Below are 18640 nucleotides of genomic sequence, written 5' to 3'. Positions count from 1 at the left end.
TGAACTCAGGTCATCAGGCTTGACAAGAGCCTTTTACTTGCTGAGATTTGCTGGCCCACCTGGGCTGTTTTGCCTGCAAAATGGGGACAGTAATCGAGACTGTGGGACTCAGGATGAGGTAATGCTTGCTGGATATCCACTGGGATGCCTGGCATACGGTGTAGGCACTATGGTTCTGAAAACCGTAGTGAGGAACAACTCCAGTGTTGCTTTGCAGTGGTATTCAAGTGTTGTAAAGGAGGGTGTGAGCAACCCAGCACGTTCCAAGCCATTGAGTGATTGAGCCAATGGCAGGGGCTGCAGCCCCAGTCTGAAAGAACAGGTGGCATTGGAAGGTGACAGCAGAGTGAGCTTTGAGAAGCTAGTTGGGATGAGGGTGGTATTTCTAGACCAGTGGCAGAGACTTCCTTTTCCTCTTTGTGTTGGTGGTTCTGGAGGGGTCTTGGCCAGAGTTCCTGGGATGAGGAAGTCCTGAGGGGCGGGATGGGGCTTCTTCACCTGGCTTCTCTCCCACAAGTATGAAGTATAAGCAATGTCAACAGCCCTCCTGTTCACAGTTATCTTCCTGTGCACCTCATATCAAAGTGCCTCAAAAATAACACTGCTCAAGTGCAAGCCATTTATTTAAAATCTTTATTAATGCTTGAAGGAAAACAACACAGTGTGACAGTGTCCAGGCCCTGTTGCCTAACTCTGTAACAGAAGCAGACGCTGACTTAGTAAGCCCACGTGGTACATTTCTTCCTTAGGAAGTGGGTGCCAGCAGCATTGTCTCCATGTTTCCGAGATGCCATTTGCCAGGTTCAGAGCTTCAGCTCGTGTGTAAGGACTGACTGCAGTTCTAGGCTGATGTCTCATCACTCAGTTTTGGGCTGTCAGCGTTTTGCTGTCTTTGGCCCTCTCATTTTAGAATAACAGGGCTATTGATTGATACAAAGGAGAGGTGTTCAGATCATCTCGTTAAGATTCGAAGCTCAAAATAAACACTGCAACTTTATTTGGAGATCCACATCCTTCCTCTCAGGAAGGCTCCTGAGTAAATGTGTATGAAGGATGAAGCCTGAGGAGGGACTGTTTTCAACAGCTGCCTTGCTTACATTTAGATTGTTCGAATGCCTTCATGAGGCACACAAGAATTTGGACAATTTTGAGCAAAAGGACTCAAGAGATAAATACATTTTGTGTTTCTAATCACCTGAGGGACCCTGAAATGCCTTTAAAAAAAAAAAAAAAAACTTTTGGAGGGGCAAAGGCATGGAAATACACAACAGAGATCAGTTGGTGGGTTTGAATGAAGTGTGTTTATGCCTTTTGGGGTAAGACACCGAGATAATAAATACAAACGACAAATATTTACAGTAGAAACAACAAAAGGAACATCAGTAGGTGAACACAAGACACTGATGAACCCAGTCCAGACACTGGTGACAAATGAGCAGCTGAGCCAGGAATGAAGGAGAATGTGAGTGACATAAGCAGAGGACAGTCAAGGTGCCACAGAGGCACATGACACAAGAGTGCCACAGTCGACGTGCAGAACCTGGCATGCCGGGCCTCCTTCCTTCCGGCAGGACTGGATTAAAAGTACAGCCCCTCTACGCTCCCATAGCTTTCTGGAGGTTTCCCAGCGTGTCATGAACCCACCCCTCCTCTTTTTTCAAGCATAGCTTATGAGATTGAGATTGGATCCTGCATGTAGAGACACCAGCCGAGTTTGGGGAAGTGTTTAGAGAAATGTGGCTGTCTCTGGCCTCGGGGGCCTTCCAGGGAGAACTAGAGTAGCTGGGGAAGGCAGAATGCATATATTTCATCTCGTTCCCTAGTACAGGGAACATGCTATGTATGCGTGGTCTGTGAGCCAAGTCCCGCTGGGTGCCTGCTGAAGAAAATCTTAGTGGAACACAGCCAAGCCCTCCCATTTGTGCGGCAGAGGATGCTTTTGTGCTGTCATGGCAGAGCTGGCTAGTGGCAACAGAAACTGTGTGGCTTGCCGAACTGAAACTCTCTAATTACTACTTGGCCCTTCATAGAAAAAGTTGGCTGAGCCTTGCTCTAGAGACCCAGTCAGGATACCCCATACTCCTACAGCACTGGCTCCTGTGTGTACTGGCTGCAAAAGTAGTCACTATGACAGCCAGAGGAAGATCTTAGTGCTGCGCTGTCACAAGTCCCTTCTCTCCCCTTTGGCCTTCCTTCCACCCACTTCTTTCCTTGTTGCTAAATTTCCACTTTGGCTGTGGAAAGCCCTGTCTCTTAGAGATAGCTATTTGCCCAAGTATGCAGAGGGTGGCAACCCTGAAGGCAATTTCCTTCGCAGTCTTGATGCCTTTCTCTCTCCTCCCTCCTGACATGCAGAGGCCAGTTTCCAACTTGGTCACACGGATTCAATGTACAGGCTCCCAGGAATTGGCTGAGGTCAAGCTGAGACAGCCAAAGTCTAAGGAAAGGCCCCTGGTGTGTGCTTTCCCTTCTAGGTATCCATCTGTTCCAGTGGGTAGAAGCCCACGTGGGGTTTAGTGCTCTTTTTAAAATAGACCCTACAAAAGTTTACCCTCCAGAGATGGGCTGGGGTTTGTTTTCTTCCTCCTTTGAGCTGGTTTTGGTGACCTAGTTGTTTGGTTTGGAAACCATCTATTTAGATGACAGGCATATAGATGTCAATGAATTTAAAAAAAAAAAAAAGATGGAGATCTGAAGCAGTGGTCAAAATAGACAGGGGCCACTCCTTCAGTGTCCCCCCAGACAGAACAATGGCTCAGAAATGACACACAGAAAATGCACTATTCCATGTCCCTTCTAGCAGTTCTGAAACACAAGGTCCCACGCGACACTAAACTTCGGTTTGGCACTGAACATAGCTTAGCTAAGCCCTGCATCCTCTCTGCTCTTCCTTTGCCTTAATAGCTACACTCTCCACTCTCCTGCCCTGTCTCCTGCAGACAGCACTGGAAACTGTAGGGTAGGGCCTAGCACCGACGTGTGGCCCCTTCCCTCCCCATCTGACCTCCCCCCACAACAGAGTACACCTTAGCCACCCACTAGCTCCCACAGACTGAAAGGGACAAAGCTGCAAGGCAGACTCAAGGCAACACTCCCTTGAAAAAGCTTAAAGTAGGTGCCAATCCACCAGGCACCTGAGACCTTGAGGCCCTGGAGTCGCCATCTCACCTGTTCATACACCTGCATGAAGTCCACAATTGGCACATATCCTGCGTGTGACATCGCCCTCTTTAATGTTAAATGTTTTGGAATGTCCATAGATAAGAAAATGGACGGCCGGGAGGAAAGCTTTCATGGCCAGCTGTTCATTTCACCTTCGGATATCGGAATACTCGGTCTGTTCATCTTCCCACTCGCTGCTTCCAGAAGGTCCCTGGGCGCTCTGACCACCTGCTCCACTTCGGGCATGGACACTTGGGTGGCTTTTGCTCCCTCGTTCACCCTTGGCACCTCTGATGGCTTCTGATAGGTGGTGGCCTGTGTCCCGGTGTTGAGGCCTGGAGAGTTGGGCCCTATCTGCCAGGGGCTGACGCTCAGGGACGGCAGTGGGAGGTCTCTGTATGTTGGAGGTGCAGAAACTCAGAATGGAGCACAGGCCTCCCCAATTCTGTTCACACTGAGCCTGGATGCTTCGGGTGACAGCCTCCTTTACATCTTCCCCACAGGTCAGCAGCAAATTCACGAGGTCCACATAGGGCCTAGAGATTTGAGCAGAGGGAAAAAAGACTAAGATTGGAGCATGTCCTAACGGGGCCCTGGGGCATTGTGACAGAGATACAGTGCTTAACTTGGGTTCAGTGGGTGATCTTTGTGGACTAGGTTCCATGGCAGGCAACGGAGAATTAAGGCAGGTTCTTGCTCCTTGAATAGGTGTAGAGCCCCAGGAAAAAGGGCCAATGACAGTGTGTGGATATACAGGAGGAGAGCTGAAAGCTAGGACATTAAGGTAGGCATTTCAGACAGAGCAGCTGTGTGAATAGGGAGGAAGTAAGGGTGTCCTGAACACATCCAGGCTACAGAAACTGCTGAGTTTTGGCTGGAGTGGAGATGATCTTGGCAAATGGTAAAGGGCCTTCAATATCAAATTGGTGTGTGTTTTCAGTGAAGAATCCAGAAAGTGTTGGGCTAAGAAGGAGTTCCCGAGCAGCTGTCAGGAGCCCTTCACAGGTAACATCAGCGAAGGTCTTCTGAGGTCACTTTCCCTGTCTGTGTGCCCCTGACTTAGGCTTATAATGAAGGGCTTTTTGGAAAGCTGTTGGGCATGTGTGTCTCTCTCTGGGGGAATTTGGAATGGCCTGAGACGGGCTGGAGAGGACCACTTCCCTGTGGTGTCATCTCCCAGTAGTTTTCCCTTTGCAGGTAACAGGGAGTTGGAAATGCTGTCCATTGCTCTTTCAGCCAGGACTTCCCTTGCATTGGAGTGAGGGTGGGTTGCCAGGGCCCCCAGGTCCAGAATGAGAGCAGCTCTCTGTGAAACCAACAGTCTCTTCTGGACTGAGAGCTGTATTCTCCGCCTGTACTGGCTACCTTGAGTTGTTCTTTAGCCAAACTGCTGGAGGACTTCGCTTAAGGGGACAGAGGAAATGTGCCCACCCTTTATATTTATATGGCCCTACCTTGTAAAGCATGTCCCCATCAGCGAGGTCTCAGGGCCTAGTCACTGAGCTGTTTTTCTTTTTAAGATCCAGGGGATGTGGAACACTTCATGTGATTTTGCGTGGCTAACTAGATTTAAGTCCTGGACAAATCTGCCTATGACATATAGCACCCCCAACCCCCAGGAAATCACTGTGGGATGTGCAGCCATTATAAGGAGCAAGAGGTCCCTTCTCCCCAAGGCTTGACCTGAGACTGGGAGACTCCCCTAGGGACCGTGTGATCTTTCTCTGCAAGTTGGCAACTGTTGCTCTGCAGAAATAGCAGCAAATGTTCTGAGATGTGTGCTGTAGTCAATGCTGTCTTTGCTAGTCACTCCTCCAGTTGGAACTGTCCTTACTTTGAGATGTAAGAACCAGGAAGAGGAGAAGAAAAGTCCTCTTTGGGAAATCCTAGGCAAGGAAGGCCCGGGCTGAGAACAGCCAGCCGAAGGAATGCTCTAGAGCTGTGTTTTGAGGCCTACTTGATTCCCTTGGTATCACAGTTTGTGCATGGCTGGTGGACAAGGTTGTTAGCCTCTTTCAAGCAGGGCTCTGTCAATGGTAAGGACAGTGTGGCACTGTCTCTTGAGCACTTGGAGGAGGAAGTGACACAGAAAGGGATGCTGAAAGTCGTTCATGCCCCCCCCCATCTTCTGAAAACATTTTCTTAGGAAGCTCAAGTCCACCGAGTCCATCTGCAAAGTTGGAGCAAGCTGTTTGGTCACTATCTGGGATTCTGACTCTTTCCTTTAAGCTTCTATTTAAAAGAAGTCTCCCAGGAATACACAGTTGTCTCTGGGGCCTTCTCCATCATGGTGTGTCTGCCATTGAACCCTGGACCTGTAAGGTGCACACGGACCTCCTGAGGCAGGACTACTCCCCCTCTCCTCTGCTTGCTCTGTCTTCTCTCTCAGGGATGAAGCTGAGTCCTGTGGGGAGGGCGTGTGTGGCCAAGTAAATTAATCTAAGCCGTGCTTTGGGTTGGCATGGTGCCTTCTTAGGCTGCAGGCTGAGCCTGTCAGATGACAAAACCCAGCACTCAATTGAGTGTCAGCAAGGCTGAGGGAGGGGGATGTGCTTGAGGCTCCCAACCCTTGGTGGCTGCCAGTACCCTGGTGACAGGGTGTGCAGAGGCCAAGGGAGGCTGGCCACAGCTAGGGGGAGGTAGATAATAAGGAGAGAGTGGGGTGGACAGGCAGCGGTGAGAGGGGCAGCTTGCAGCCGATTGGACATTACTGCCATCCCTGCTCCTGGCACAAGCATTGTGGAGGAATGGGGTGGTTTGGATTCTGCAGCGACTGACTTCCTCCTCCTTAAAGCGAAAGGCAAATCTGGCTCACATTCTCCTGTTTGTGATTATTGCCACATACTATGAGATGGCTTTCTTGGACTTTTGGGACTGAAAGGATCCTTTAATCAGTTAAGCTGCTTAAATATTTGGAAAAGTTCAGGCAATTTAGCTTGAAGTTGAAGCTGGGGCATTGCATCGCTGTGTGGCAATGGGAACAGAGGTTTTCAAGGAGCTGGAGTTTGGCACAAACTTAATGCCCAGAAGTCCTGGCTTAGCAGGAGGAGGAGGCCCTGCATGTGGCCTCCTGGCAATGTTAAGACACCAACACCTCTGCACAGGGTGGGCCACCTGCTTCTGCAGAACAGGCCAGTGCTGGCTGCTTCGGCTCATTCTAACTGGTGTGGGGGACCTGTGAAACAAGAGTCCCTGGCCTGGAGGCCATGTTCCTGTGGAAGAGACACTAGATACCACAGTGCTCTAACCCTTCCTAAATTCTAGGATGGGGTGTGTGTTCCCCAAACTTAAAAGGCTTCAGTTTTCCCAAAGACCCTTCTTCAGAAGATACTCACACTCCACATACTCCATAGGTCTATAGTGGGCTCCCAATCTCCCATCCTCAAGACCTTACATATGCCACTGACACAGAGGTGCCTCTCTCAAGAGCACCTGAAGGACAAGATTCTCACAGTGGAAAAGGAAGAAGCACTCGTCATATATGAAGACTCATGAAGCCTTAGTAGAACAGGTCAGGAAGGAGCAGGGCAGCTGGCATTGTGACCACTGGCCTAGTCCTCACATGAAGTTTCAGTTATACACAGCTCTGTGCCTGTGGATTCAACTGGGCAACCACAGATCAGTGTTTTGGAAGCAACCTGCCTTTGTTCTGAAGCAGATGTTTTTTCTTGATGTTATTTCCTAAGCGCTGTAGACTAACAACCACTTACACTGCAGTTGCATTGTCTCTAGGTATTCTAAGTCATCCAGAGTAGATGGGAGGATGCTAAGTCATGTGCAAATACTCCATCATTTTATCTGAGACTTCCTCATTCATGGATATGGATGTGGATGGGAGGTCCTTGAACCCCCTGTGTATAGTGAGAGAAGAGTGTGCACTACCAACCCCAGGCTGCAAAGCAGGAATCAAATCTCACAAGGAAGAAATTTAGGTTCTCAGCTTCACTAGCCTTCTCTGTGAAATGGAGATGCTAATTTCAATCTTGTAGTTGGTTGGGAAAGACAAACGTGGTAGTCCATGGATAGATAGCCCATGACCGAGGTCCTGGCACACCAAAGAGAAATAAAAGACAATTACTATTGTCAATGCTATTGTTCCTTTGTAAATATTTGGAAGAATAAATTTCACCACGAATTAATTCTATATCGTACCAGGGTGCTGCAAGCTGCCAAAGGCCTTAAGCTGAGCGGGCAGGGAGAGGAGATAGCTGTTTCATAATCTAGGCGCTAGCGCCTCGAAGGTGGCATGGTGGCACAACTGGGAGAAGGTTGTGCAATGAACTGAGGGATGAAAGTCCATAAAATTGTGCTGATTTGGCCCAATGGGTCACCATGGAGGATGGAGATAGCTATAAAGGGGGCAGTGGTGAGCACTGATCTGCTGAACTGGTGGCTTCCTTTTTGTTCTATGTCTCTGTCTTTGGGGTCTGGGGACCACAATGCATGTTGGAAACAATGGTGCATCAGTATGCTTTACTGCTCTGCAAATCCAGGATCCTACAGCTGGGGTAAGCATCAAGGAATGGATGGTTTGGCCCTATCATCAGATCGTGACTCTTTAAGTCCATTTTAGCAAGCATATTTAGCCAACTAAAGTTTCTGATGTTTGCTTTATGCTTTCTGTGGATAGAGAAGGAAATGGGGAGCTCTGAAACTGGGAAAAGCTGCTGATTAGATTGGAGCCTTTGAGAGCGAGGGTGCTGTAGCCACACTGCCTGGACCCCAGCCCCTAGCTCTGCTTCACCCTAACTGTGAGTCCTTCACCTCAGCAGGGCTCAGTTTTCTCTTCTGTGGTGAGGATTTAGAGATAGAAAGGGTTGATGTGAGGACTGGGTGGACATTTCATGTAACACACTTGGCATAGTACCTAGCACCTATAGGCAGGTAAATGTTAGTATGCACCAGCTGCTCTATCAACACCCATGAGCTACTCTAATCACGCAGCAACCGATCAGGACTTGGCCATGGGGAGGATGGAGTGCTTCTCTCTGATGGTAGTTATTTTGTACTTAGTAAAAATAATGGTCTGTTTGTGGGGATTTCAAATCTGATGAATTTCGGGGGCTTTCTAGCTTTCTGGGACACACCACAACTGTATCCACTTGAAGGGAGTTCACCTCCAAAAGTAGCATCCTCAAACGCATTCCCGGCCCCCAGGACCCCACCCTTGCCAGGCGACCTTTCCTCCTGTTCTCCTGGGGATAGGGGTGTTACTCACTCATGCAGTAGAAGGTCCCTGAAATTTATCATCTCCACAATCACACCGATGTTCCCCTGTGCTGCTGAGCACAGATCATGCTTGAGGTAGCATTCCCTCTGCAACTGGAAGACCATCTCCTTGATTGCCGGACACTTCCTGCTGATGCAACCAAATCTGTGCCGCAAGGCATGGGCCTTGCACCTCAGGGCATCCTTGATGAATGACTTCCCCTGAGGATGGAGAACACAAAAGGGAGGGGGCAGAGGAGACAAGATTTTGTCACTAGCCAGGATGGCACACACCAGTCTTAGGCTTACACAAGAGTGTTTGATCTCAGAGTACCAAGGTTCCACTCAGATTGATGTGGTTCCAGGTAGGAGGCTACATCCCAGATGACCTGGCATCCCTGGCATCAGGCCCAAGTGGGATGTGAGCTCTATACACCAACCGATCTGCCTCACTTCCCCAGTTGTCCTTCTAGTTTCCCTGGAACTGGGGCATCCTCCATGCAGCTGGGTGGTGACTGCCTGGTAGCAAATTCCCTGGAACACCAGTGGATTGGGCTATGACTCCTTTGCCAGTACCAACAAGAGCACACTTCTTGTTTGCTCTCCATCCCTGGCAAGTGGTGCTTTTGGAGCCTCCCATTTAGCTGCAGTGCTCATGGTCTTGTCTCCTCTTCTCATGCTTCCAGGAGGAACATTCTTTGCTTTTAAACTGTTAGGATTATGGTTTCCAAAAGGCCCACCTGGCATCCAGTATGGCAACATGCGGATGGGACAGAAGCATCAAATAGCATCCCCCCTGCTGTCTCAGGGGGGTGATGCAGCTAGGCAGGCTACATGTGGCCCCAGCTCTCCAACCTCAGGCAATTGTGCCAAGGCCAGAAAGGAGATGGCTGTCAGGATGTGGGGGCAAGCTCCTGATTTTACTCTTATCAACCTCAACTTCCCTGGCCTGGAGGCATTGTTGGGTATCTACCCAGCAATCTCCCTTCAATTACTGTGGAAATAAGCTTTTTGAAGATAACCTGTTTTTGTTTTGTTTTGAGGCAGGTTTGGAAATCACTGAGTTGAGAAAGTGAACCATTTTAGGTCGGGAATGGGAAGCTAACCAGTATATTTATTTATTTTGGTTTTCTCTTCAGAAATGCCTACAAATAGTGTCTGATGATTGCAAACCCACGTGGCACACACACCTTCCCTGTGGTACCCCCTTTTCTTTGATGTTCTAGCTGGAGCCAGATGGGGTGGCAAGCAGGACTTGGCACTTTATTAAGTAGTTATACACCGAGACATGACTTGAAAGGGATGCCTCTAACTTGAGAACATGCTCCTATTGGTTGGAGGATGGATTTATGTGAGGGCTGTGGCAATCTGTTTTTTTTTTTTTTTTCTTTTTTGTATTCTTCTCTGACATCCTGTGGGAAGGCCCCCAATACACTCCTCTCTTCCGGATTTCCTATTGTGTGTCCTAGCTCCAGTTGGTTCTGAGGGGGGTGCTTTTCTAAGGAGCCGCAAGGAGTTCAAAGTTCTCCCTCTTTCCTTCCATTTCTGTTTCCCCTTCTGGATACATCATATCCTCTGCAGTTTAGGCTGCCGCCCTGTCACATCCCTTTCTGGTTTCCAGGCCTTGCTTTGTGAGGTTATCCACAGGATGTCAGTGGATGGTGACTGGTGGTGTGTCTAAATCACACCTCAACTGTTGGCCTCCTCCAAACTTAGTCATCATGCTCCAATGAAATGGTAGAGGAAGTTTATGAGATATAACAACGGGGTTGAGAGCCGGAGCAGAAAATGAAGAGGAGCCTAGTGCTACATGCCATCTAACACACACTTGGTTCCTCTGTGCCAGAACCATCAGCTTGCCCTGGGCAGCAACTCAACTTTACCTTGGGAGTCTGAGGTGAATTCAGCTCTGACTATAAGACAGTGAGATTCAGTCAGGGTTTTGACTTTTCGGGCTGAGAGATGAGCCTCTTCCATGCTGTTTGGAGGCTGTGAATTATCTAGGCTGCTTGCCCACGTATACACTAGAAGAGCCTTTGCTACCTGTAGCTAGAGACCCTGACACTTCAGTCTTCTCTTCCTAATACAGTTTTGGGGACCGGGTTCTTGTTGTTTGGACACGGTGTTTGTCAAGGGCTATGACTTCAGTGTCTAGCCTGCTTTGCCTATGCAGTTACAGCTCAAGAATTTAGAAGGATTTGACCTAATGGCAAGTCCACAAAGCCAAGCAATGGCACAAAGCAGACACTGGTGCCCTTCTCTACACCTTCAAGTACCAAACCACTTCAAATAACAGTTCAGGAGCAAGTCCTTCAGCCAAGATTTCAACCATGCTACACCAACCCAGAATATTTTTCATGCTGTATGTTTTACCTGGGCGTCAAATTTTCCAGCGTTGTGCAGAAAAGTCATGCAAATCCCATGTAAGCCTCGGATTTCACAAGAGTTGTTCTCAAAACACTCAAACACGCCACACCCCACGTCCCCAGCATTGACCAAACAGTGCTGGATCTCCGCTAAAATGAAAAAAAATTAACAGTAAGGGCTAGAGAAATTAAAGGGGAAAAAGTTGTGCCAATTTCAGAATTTAAGGGGTGGGGGAAATAACATGTCATTATTTACTACTACTTATAAAGAGTTGGTATTTATAAATTTTTGTAAAATTAGCTCAAAATAACAACTATCATAGTCAGAAGTTAGTATGAGCATTTTTCTCCCTGCCCCTTTCTTTTCCACTTTATGAAAGTATATGTGAGAATACTCAGCTTAAGAGCAGAAAATATTTCAGCTTTTGAAACCCACAGGGAAAAGGTAAGATTTTAAAAAGGCCGAATTTCATGAATTAAATGACTTTCTCTACTTGGGGCTGCAGAAGCCACTGCCTTTAAGATCCTGCCATTTCCTTCCTGACAACTTCAATTCAGCTTTATGATTCAACACCTAAAAATCAAAACAAGATTCCTATTAAAGCCGTGCCTCCAAACCACCCGCATTAAAAATGCCAGGGCCAGGGAGGCTGTGGCTGAAAACAGCCTCAGAATGAAAGCAGGTGGGGGCTGGCCTTGCCACCCGCCACCATTCCCTTTGGAGGTTCCTTTTAATTAGGGATCTGGTGTGAGATATCACTTAATCCCCTAGAATGCCCCGAGGGCCCGAGGGCCCGGAGCCTGCTACTTCTTCCAAGATGTCCTAATTCATCAGCCTGAAAGGAAAGACTGGGAGCTGTCAGGCTGCAGGAGTGCAGTCTCATGCCCTCTTCGGCTCACTCAATGAGTTCTACGTTTTAAACCAACCGCAAAATTACGCTAGGAAAGTGTATTTTGGAGGAAGGGCGGGGCTCGAGTCGAAAAATCAGCATCAGATGAAATCTATGGAGAGTGAGGGGCGTGTATTTGTGGAGGGGCACCTAAATCTAAAAGGGGGGCAGGGCTGGCGAGAGGCTGAACTGACTGCACGCGTGGCCGCGGGCAGGACAGCGATCACTCACTTGGGCGCCCCTGACATGCATTTTTCGGCTCAGGCAAGGAGCGCACGCACGCCACGGCGGCGGCGTTCACACGGCCCGGGAGGAGGAATAGCGGGGGTGGGGGCATGAGCAAGGTGCCGAGCGGCAGACACGTTTCTTTCTCTCCCGGGAGCTGGGAAGAAGGCCAGCCCGTGTGCCGCACGCCAGGCTCTGCGCTGCAGCTTGCCGGTGAGCAGGGCCGGCGCACGATTTGGGTCGTGTCAACATTTCTCCCCTTGCTATCCTGGCTGGGAGCAAGGGACCGCCGCAGCACCACAGAGGCACGCTTTGTGAACCCCCTCCCCCAAAGGGAAACTTCTTGATGCCATTTAACTGGCCAGCAAAGTTCTGGGATGTCCAGCAGTCTTTAAAGGAAGGGGAGACAGCCTATGCCAGGCTGGCCAGCTTGGAAGAGAAGTTCTCTGGGCGCAGGGCGAGCCCGGTTCCTGGGACCCTCGGTGCCTCGCATGGGTTAGCCTGGACAAAGTGCGCCTTGCGCAGGGCCCGAGACTCTGGCTGGAGCTGGCAGCATCAAGCGCTGCCTCGTTTCCCCTCAGCCCCGGGGGAGAGTAGCAACAAGTCCTGCCTCAGCTATTTCATCACCCTACTAGCACGTGCGGATTCTGGGCGCTCGGAGCCCGGCCCAGACCTCGCTTCTCCTCGTTCGTCCCTCTGCAAGTCCCGAGCCACCAAGAGTTTGCGCGGCCCGGGGTGAGCTCGGGTCGCTGGGCTGGGGCTAAACACACCGGGAGCGCCGCGGGCGTGCCACCGACGTTTCCCCGGCAGCTCCCGGCTGCAGGGCGCACGCGTTTACCTGTGTTCTGCAGGGACAGGCGGCCTTTCTGCTGGGAGCCCCTGTCTTGAGGACCTTCCGGAGGGTTCGTGGCGTCGGTCCCTCGCGCCGGGTCCAAGGTGGCAAACACCAAAGCCAGGGTCACGAACTGGCCCAGCCGCTCCGCACACATGGTTCTGGGTATCACCCTCCCTCCGGGAGACCTGGATTCTTTGTGCGCCCCTCCTCCTCTTCTTCCTCCTCCGCCGCTTCCCCCTCCTCCCACTCTTCCTCCTCGCTCGCCCCTTCCCTCCTCCTCGCCGCGGTTCGGATAGAGGTTACCCAGCGCCCTGCCGTAGCTCTCCGGAGAGCATGTGACCAGGCCGTTAGCAGTGCCGCGAGTGCCCGGCGATGGCAGGGATGGTGCCTCAAATATCCCTGGAAGCTCTGGTGTCACTTGAATGAAGGAGTCGAGCAGGTGTTGTCCCGGAGGCTGGACCAATCCGAGACCCCGGCCCGTTTGACAACACAGCCGGGAGGCGGGGCCTGCGCCAACTACTACGGGAGGAAGCGGAGAGCCGCGGAGAGCGCCCCACAAAGTTGCCGACCTGGCGGCGGCCACGCTTTTACGTGCGTGTGTGTGAGCGCGGCCTGAGACGCGTGCGCGTGTGCGGGTGCTCCGGGGCAATGGCCGAGCGGACTGAGAAAAAAAAATCAAAGCCGATGCCAGCTCCAGTTGCAGCTAAAAAAACTAAAAAACGGGGTGGGATAGGGCGGGGAGGGTCGGTCTTTACTGGGACAGCGTCCTCAGTGCTTTCGGCTGGGAAAGTTTCCTCTTTGGAACTCAGTGACATTATCAGCCCCGAGGCCTGGATAGATTGGAACAGATACCTGGGCACAGAGAGGGTGCGAGCAAATTGAGCTCTGATGGGCATCCCTAAGCGTCATGACTCTTGGCATTTACAAAACAGGCACTTGAAGACAGGCGCCAAAACCCTGAAGCACTTGGCCGGAGAGACAGTCCACCTCCCACTTTTTTTTTTCTGCCCGGATTTGGTGGGTCCTGAAACACCTGAGATGTCTTGTCTCGCCCCTCCCCCAACCCAGACGGATTCCTGTCTGGGCTTCAGGGATCCAGGTGACAACCCAGACTTGCATCATTTCCTGGCGGGTCGCTAGGAGGCCCAGGCAGCCTTGGGTCAGGCGGCCGCGGAGCATCGCGTGCTCTGGAGGCCGGAGCTTAACAGGCAACTTTAGGCATCTCCAAACACACGCTTCCATTTTTCCTAAGCGTCACTCGGCCCAGCTAAGGATTTCCTTTACTACTCAGCCCTCTGATGCAAAAAATAAAAGCAAAAACTCCAAAGTCCCGGGACAGTCTCTCCATCTCTTCTCCTTTTGGAGCCCCCCTCCTAAATGGGAATCAGATCGCCCTCAGCTGCTATCTCCTCTGCTGGAGGAAGCAGGGAGAAAGTTGGGCGCCGCTGCGAGCGCCTCTCCCCCTGCTGTGTGTGTACGTGTGCACGCTCACGTCTTCCTCGCGCCGGCCCGGGACAGGAACTGCTGCTCTTGGCCTCGTTAACCCGACGACTTAGTTCGGTGGGCTAGCTTGGTTGGAGGAGGGTGGAGAGGCGAGCGCTGCCACCTAGCGCCACCTGGCCCTCATCCGGTATTGGCGGTACTTGCCCCTCCCCCGCACTCCCCACCCAAGTCTTGGAGAACAGGTGAGCCAGGGTACCAGCTCTCAACCCACGTCCTTGCCCGACTCCGCGCTCGCCCGCGCACTCTGCAGCAATGCGCCTGGGAGGTTTCATCACCCACCGCCCGCGGCGACAGCAACCCTGGGCCTCCGTAGCGAGGCGCACTCTCTGCCTCTTCAGCGCCTACGAGAGGCTCGCCTGAGAGAGGGGTTGCAGAGATGGGCGCGCGGTTGTTTTTTCTGCTGTCGCTCAACTTTCCTGGGAGCCAGCTGCCTTCCAGCGAGGAGACTGCGGAGGCTGGGGGTCAGGGTGACCGCTGCTTCAGACCAGAGGAAAAACAGGTGGAGATGGGAAGGCGCCTTTGGGATGGGGTTTGCAGGGGCAGGGCGGCTTGGAGCTTCTGTCCATAGTACCTCCCCATCTCTCGGGCCCCGAGGAAATGGTCGCTTCGAATGTCTTAGTCTTCGATGGCGGGAAGAAACTGGCCACTCGTGCCCATGATACTAATAGCAGTGACTTCCTTATTCATCCTTTGAGGAAGGTGGTGGACATCCTCCTTGGCCACCTTGCTTGTGGTCTACCCCCCCCCCCAACTCTTTCATGTCGAAAATTTCCTGGGAGAATCAAGCAGCCCTCAGCCTTACTTAATTAACTTCAGAGCTGGGCAGACCTCTGTGGCCTTTTCCATGACAGAAGTGGCACCAGAGAATCAGAATTTGGAGACTGAAGGCGGTAGAAAGAAACCCACCTTGTCCTGTTGCAGTGAGGCCCTGCACCTGCCCTCAGAGAACCTGCATGATTTAAAAAAAATCATCTTGAGGCTTTTACTCCAACTTTCAAAGGAATTTCACGGTTCCCATCTGAGCAGAATTGTCGCTTACACAGTGGCTAGACGCGTGGTGCCGTAAGCACACACAGCGGCCCTTCATGAAGGTTGTCTCTGGACCACGTGACCCAGACAGAAGCACCAGCCAAGGGTGTTCATCCACTCCATCTCATCAGGGCTTCAGAGTCACTGGGACGTTTCCTGGGCAATCCTCTGGGTTGTGGGCCCAGGGCAGAATGAGGTTGGAGAAGGATGTGGCACACACGGGTGTCTTTGTTTCCATCCCCTTTTCCCTGCAGATTCCTTTAGCTCATCAGTCCCTCAGGTTGGGTTTGTCAGATGAGTGGCATGGGCTGGGGACAGTAGATAACACTTACAAAGCTAGCATGAATTGAGCCCAGGCACTGCACAGCACATCCAGGTTGGAACTATGGCGCTTCTCTACACCTAATGCCCATGCTAAATGGGAACAAAAACTTAGAGGAACAAGGAGGGTCAGCTGGGGCTGACCTGCGGTTCCAGTGTCTGTGGACAGTTTGGGACATGTAACTGCTGAGATCTGTTCTGTCTGTAACATCCAGATTGTGACATGAGACCAGTCACCCTCAATCAGGTGCAAGGGTGAAGGTTTTGGAGAGAGAAGTGTTTGGGTTGAAAGCTAGAGGAGGGTATTGCCAAGTGGAGGCAAGGGGAATGATGTTTCTGTGGAGGCAAAACACAAGAAGAGGGAACACTGTGAGTTTTGTGTCAGGAATGAGGTTGTCCAGTTTGGTGCTAAAGAGGGAGAGCAGGCTGGCTAGTTGGCTAGTGCCATGCTGCCAAATCTGTGCTGTCTGTGGGGATCTATCTATCACCTTGCAGGTATCTAAAGATGCAGTGCAGGGTGCTCTTTGGGTTCCCTTTAGGACTCAGAGAAGGCTGCGGGAAGGGTATGGGCATTTGGAACAAGATGAAGGGAGGGCAAAGGGATGGGTTGAACTCTCCATGTGGGTTGTGGTGTCAGCAGACAAAAGGAAACCTTGCTCCCGTGTGAGCAGGTGGGGCCCTAGTGGAAGGGATCATTCTAGTCCACTGAGGCAGTGATTACAAGTTGACACAGGTCTCTAGTACAGACTTCCTGAAGGTTCCAGAGGTTGAGTGGGGAGCATGGTTTACACTGGGGAGCTCCGCCCTCTGCATGCCCCAGCCTATTGGGGCAGACTGGCTGGGCTTATGGCACCACCTTATGGCCAGAAAGGGTATTGTCTGGCCAAAGAGTGGACTCAATTCTTCCACCTGGTCAAGGGTCTCTAACACTGGATGTCCTGTTGTCTCTTCTATTCTTCACATTTTCCTCACCAGCTCACCCTGGCTCAGCCAGTTCTCACAGGGCTATGATTTAACTCCATACCCTCAAGGAAGGACATCTCTTTCAAACATTTTTATTGCCCATCTTTCCCCCATCTCCTCCTTCTTGTGTACACTGCTTGTTTCATACTTGTAGGAAGGAAAATGGGGAAAAAATGGCTAGAGGTTAAAACTGGACAAAGTGACAAACTGCTGTGTCAGGCTCCTCAAATTCTCATAAACAGAAGTCTCCCCTTAAAAGTCTTCATCCTCTTTTATTGGTTGCTTTGTTGACCAGGCTTTCGAATTAAAGGAGACTAAATCTTTCAGATTTGGTTTAGTTTATGAATACGTCTTCAAAATGTTTTCTGCTCCCTTTTCCTGTAAAAGGCCAGGTCTTCAGCATCCCAGTGAAGACGGCTTTTGGGTCTGGCCTGGAAACTGACCACTTATAATATTATTTTAGCTGGGCACAGTGCTGCACGCCTTTATTCTCAGCTCCTTGGGCGACTGAGACAGGAGGATGGCTTGAACCCAAGAGTTCATGGCTAGTTTGGGCAACGCTGTGGGGGAAATAGATGCTGAGTTCCCTAACCAGCTTTCAGAGAGCTGGAACACAGCACAGTTGTGAGCTTGGCATTTCTCATCAATCAGTAGTCAAGCCATTCATGATTGGCCAGAAATACGAATGATACAAAGGGATTTTTTAAAGTCTCAGAGAATAAGGACACTGTATCCCTCAGTGGATCCATTTACTGGAATAACATGAGAAGACAGTGAACATCAAGCCTGTGGACTGAGCTGTGTTAAGACTTCATCCCAAAGCCTGAGCAGCACCCAGAAGCTCCCACTGTTTTCTTTGGGGCATTGCTTTCTCTTCCTTCTGTGTGATCAGACAAACTCTGAGGAAAAAAATATCCCAAGCAAGGGGCTACCTGGCCTCTGAAGCTGAGGCCAGAAGGGACACCATGGTGCTGGGATGAGGTGGCACTCCTTCTGGCTGGCTTTGGGACTTATGCTGGATTTCAGAGAAGTCTTTTGTGGGGCTTGTTTTCCAAATGAGCTGCCTTTGGAAGTCTTACGTAAATGATGAAATCCCTTAATGTAATTTAACCCTTATTGTACCCCAGGAACTTTTGAGGGTTTTATTCTGTCTCTTTCTCTCTCTCTCGCTCTCTTTCTCTCTCTCCCTCCCTCCCTCCCTCTCTCTCTCTCTCTGCAGTTCTATTTGCAAGGAATGCTATTTCATGACTTTTACTCATTTTTAGAAGTCTTCCAAAGACAACATTAACAAAAAAGACAGAGTGAAATACATTCTCTCTTAAAATTACTCAGTAGGACCTTTGTCAAATTTATGGCTCTATGCATACATCATGGAATCTTGGACTGTCTTTGACATTTTATCATTCTAGGAACACCAATTATTGTCAATTATGGTAAAAATGTCTGAAGTGGGAAGCCATGGAAGGAATCATCTAGAAGGATGATGCAAGGGGGAAGAAAGCAAGCTCTACTGCTGTGTCATGCCGAGCACTTCCTCTGCTTTCAAGAAGGTATACCACACAGGCGACACCATCTTTGCAGTCTTCTAATGAGCACTGCTTATTTTTTCTTGGACATGCATTTATTTATTTAACTGCTGCCCAAATGGTTTATGGGGCATACTTCTTTTGTTTTCATGAATATAGCTGTAAATATAGAATTTCTAATCTTATGTGCAAAGTGATAGAGAGGAAAACTGACAGAGAGATGTATAATTGTCAAGCAAAAGAGATTAATGTAAAAAGGCAATATTGTGCATTGGTAATAACCATGACAAAATAAACTGTATGAACAAAGGTTCAGGCTATGTGTCTGCCCTGATGCCAACTTAGATGACATTTTCAAACTTAAGATTCTGTGAGTAAACATGGAGAAGAAAAGCAAACATCATCTTTTCATCCAGTCAACCATTCAACGGAAATGATTTTATCTTAAAATATTTTTGCAACACGAACTTTGAATGTCCCATCTTCCCAAAAGAATGGAGGCCAATGTTCTTTATATCCTTGGTGATATTTACTTACCAAAATTTACTTGATACAGTTTGAAACTGACAATGGAGGGAGTTAAAAGGTGATGATTGCAAAAGAGTAGATATT

General features: G+C 49.9%; 1 protein-coding gene across 1 annotated transcript; it reads right to left on the bottom strand.

Moving 5' to 3' along the window:
• Positions 1–619: 619 nt before the first annotated feature.
• Positions 620–13204, bottom strand: Stc2 (stanniocalcin 2). Its single transcript, XM_027425172.2, has 4 exons — positions 12690–13204; positions 10744–10886; positions 8381–8592; positions 620–3698 (listed from the first exon to the last, which is right to left on the bottom strand). Exons 1-4 carry the CDS (start codon positions 12838–12840, stop codon positions 3311–3313), a joined length of 894 nt encoding a protein of 297 aa, XP_027280973.1. The 5' UTR covers positions 12841–13204; the 3' UTR covers positions 620–3310.
• Between the last annotated feature and the right edge of the window lie 5436 nt (positions 13205–18640).

Source organism: Cricetulus griseus, chromosome 7 (genome assembly GCF_003668045.3).
Source record: "Cricetulus griseus strain 17A/GY chromosome 7, alternate assembly CriGri-PICRH-1.0, whole genome shotgun sequence".
NCBI lineage: Eukaryota > Metazoa > Chordata > Mammalia > Rodentia > Cricetidae > Cricetulus > Cricetulus griseus.
The sequence above is the reverse complement of the archived record's forward strand: the minus strand, read 5'-3'. Positions and strand labels throughout refer to the sequence as shown.